The following is a 3,137-nucleotide window of genomic DNA, read 5'->3' on the forward strand; positions in this document are numbered from 1 at the left end:
TAAATTTGCAGCTTCTACTTAGTAATTTTAAAGAACTCACTAAAATCTTGACACATTTTAAAAGTCAAATACTACTTTAGCAATAGCATGGTTGGGCATGAGGGATTCAAAACACTTGGTAATTACTACTCAGCATAGAAATCTGTACCAACCAGTTCAGAGCTCAGTCAAATAATACTCAGAACTTAATTTTAAAAAATAACAATAATACTCAGTCCTGCCCCTAGGTTAAATATGAAAGGGTTGGATGGACAGCAAAATGTACAGCGTCTATCTACATGGAGAAAGAAACATATTTGGAGAAGTCAGCAATTTTATTCTTCATAAGAACATCCACACTAACTCTAAATGGGGCAAAGGTCAGGAGGCAAAGACAGACACGAGGGTGGGATGGTTCTCTGGAGAAGCCTCCTGGTGTCCTTCCTGGAAATGCCTGATTCTCTAAACTGCTCTCTGAACAGAAAGAGCTAAGAAAGGCAAGACTCAGTGTCTGGTGTTTTCTTTTTTATTCATTAGAGAACACAGTGCCATCTCCAGCTCTTTCCGTGGTGTTTGTGGTCTATGAGGGACATCCCCACAAAGCATCGTCACCTTTAATTCATTTGAGGAGACGAGAAGGAGCCTGACAGGAAGCTGATGAAAGTGAGCGTCTTCGTGTAAATACTCAACCCTGAGACACTCAGGCCCCGGTGCATCAGAGTCAGAATGGAATCTCTCTTTAACCTGTGGACCTCCGATTTCCCAGTCAATTTTAGATTTCTGATTGACCCTGAGTTTCATCCCCTTATTTCAGTGATAATATGCAATGTTACCCCTACATATTAAACATACACGAATATCATCTTAATATGATTTGAGATAATAGAACCGTTTTAAAAGTCCTGGCAGATCGTGGACTTACCCACCATTTATGGGATTGGCGAGTGGAAGTTGTGAGTAATGAGAAATGGCTTCCTGATAAATTTGCTGCTCAGTCTTAGTAACTTGGTGACATTCACCAAAACCTGGAAATGTCTTAAAAATCAACCTCTACTTTGCAATCTGGAGAAATCAATTCTTTCTCTCTTGCCAGAAAATATCAGTTCCCATGCCTCTGACACGGCCCTTCAGGTAATGTCGGCAAAGCTGGAGCCCGGTCCCAGGACAGAGAGGAATGATGGCGCCCCTGTGTTGTAAATCACCAGCCAGGTGCACAGCGGCGCCCCGGGAAGCCTTCACTACACGAGGGTTACATTCCTGACCTTCTTCGGACTGGACAGATGAAACAGAACCTGTGGGTGGCTTGCTGGACCCGACCGCTGCATGTCAATTTCCTGGCAACACAGGGGAAAAGAAAAGGTCAGTTTTGTTGGTTGAGGTCACTGTAAAATGCTGGCTTGAGAAGGTTGCTTCGCTCATGAGTTTAGACAAAATTAACATGAGTTAAGATGAAATTAAGGGGCAAAGAGGAGCAAAAATATTAAAAACATGTCCTTCCTCTATTTCTTTATTCCCAATAACAGTCACTGTAGAAGTTCTCCATGTTCGGTGCCTCCGGAGCACACAAATTCTCAGAGTCCAATATTTGTTTTCATGAAGGCAAATTACTGAGAAGATTCACTGTTTCATTTTCAATTTTCCTGTGGAATGTCTTGCTTTACTAACTAGATCTTTTAATGAAAATAAATGTTTCTAAACTTTTAAAAATAACATACATTCCTTCTAGAGGAGGGGGCAAAATTAAAGCACTGGCTCCAGACAGATCGCCCATCTGTCTTCAGCAGTTCTGACACTTGATCCTCTCAGGAAGGAACGGAGTCTCTGCCGGTCTCATTCACAGAGTTCATCCCAAACAAGCCATGTAACCCTTGGGAGGGGCCAGCGCCGGAATGATAATATTGCCCTATTAAAATGTGTGCAACACGTTCATCCTGCCAGTCCTGAGAATGCCCGCTCAGATTCCAGGCCACAGTAGCTGCATTTAACATCTTCAATAATGCAACTGGGCCTGATAAATTATTCACATGGCAACAGAATGTTCGTGAGTCTGGAGGATAGAATCACTCTGGCTCGTGGTTTTAACACAAAGGAAACCGGATGGCTGGTGGAACTATTTCAGCAATGCGCTGTAAGAATTACGCCTTCTGCTGTGAAAATGCTTGAGATTTCTACTGTTGTTTGCTCTTGTTTTCACTGCTGGGTTGCACAATCGTCTTGATGTTTCTAAACTCATCAAGAGTGTATTCCTGTTCCTCTCAATGGGGCAGTGTGTTGGGGACGGCTCTCCCCGTTTCACGTTATTCAAATGACCAAAACTGATAAGAGACCAAGAATCCTAAAATAACCAGAAAAAGGGACGAACAGCGAGTTTGGCCATGGGAGGAGAAGAAAGGAGAATTGTTCGTTTTAAATATTCATCAAGATACAAAACATTTGCAAAATCCATGGCTTCATATAAAAATTTAAAAAGCTGGCCAGTCTCAGCAGCTCATGCCTGTAGTCCCAGCTCTCTGGGAGGCTGAGTCAGGAGGATCACTTGAACACAGGAATTTGAGATTACTGTGAGCTATGATGATGCCATGGCACTCTAGCCTGGGCAACAGAGTGACACTCTATTTCAAATAAATAAATAGTGATTAAATTATTTTTAAAAATTTTCAAAGTTTGCCTTTTCCATTCACTGATTGTAATTTAGAAATAAGAATTTCTAATTTTATGTTTTGGCTTCATCCTGGTTTATTCTACCTGCTGTCACACCTGACCTCTATTTCACCAATACCAGAAAAATAATACCAGTGTTACATATCCTAAGTATAGATTCAGTCATAATAGAAATAATCAGAAAAGTGTCACATTTTTGTATATGTCAGTTTTGAAAATCCATCTCTTTTGTTCCTTCCAATACTTCTTACTATTTAATGCATACTCTGAGGTCTCTACATCTTCAAATCCTATTTCTTTCATCTATATTGAATACCATATGTTTTAGGACCCCTCTGAACAATGAGAGGTTTAAAAAAGTGTCCCCATGGTGGCACTACATGGATGCAGACATGGTGTTGAGGCCTCTCCCTGAGCCTGATCTCAGCTCCACCGTGAGGCCTCTCCCTGAGCGCTGATCCCAGCTCCACCGTGAGGCCTCTCCCTGAGCGCTGATC

The 3,137-nt window shown here is 41.8% G+C and overlaps 1 protein-coding gene across 2 annotated transcripts in view; it reads right to left on the reverse strand.

Annotated features, from left to right (window-relative positions):
* Nucleotides 1-295: 295 nt before the first annotated feature.
* IGSF5 (immunoglobulin superfamily member 5) overlaps nucleotides 296-3,137 on the reverse strand; it is a 42,021-nt gene continuing 39,179 nt past the window's right edge. For both annotated transcript variants that reach the window (XM_023519588.1, XM_003800647.3), the window contains one exon: nucleotides 296-1,313. In XM_023519588.1, the coding sequence (XP_023375356.1) occupies nucleotides 1,218-1,313 (96 nt within the window). In that variant the 3' untranslated portion in view covers nucleotides 296-1,217. The remainder of the gene's footprint in view (nucleotides 1,314-3,137) is intronic.

The sequence above is a fragment of the Otolemur garnettii genome, unplaced genomic scaffold (assembly GCF_000181295.1).
Source record: "Otolemur garnettii isolate 467f Iridium unplaced genomic scaffold, OtoGar3 scaffold00180, whole genome shotgun sequence".
In the NCBI taxonomy this organism is placed as follows: domain Eukaryota; kingdom Metazoa; phylum Chordata; class Mammalia; order Primates; family Galagidae; genus Otolemur; species Otolemur garnettii.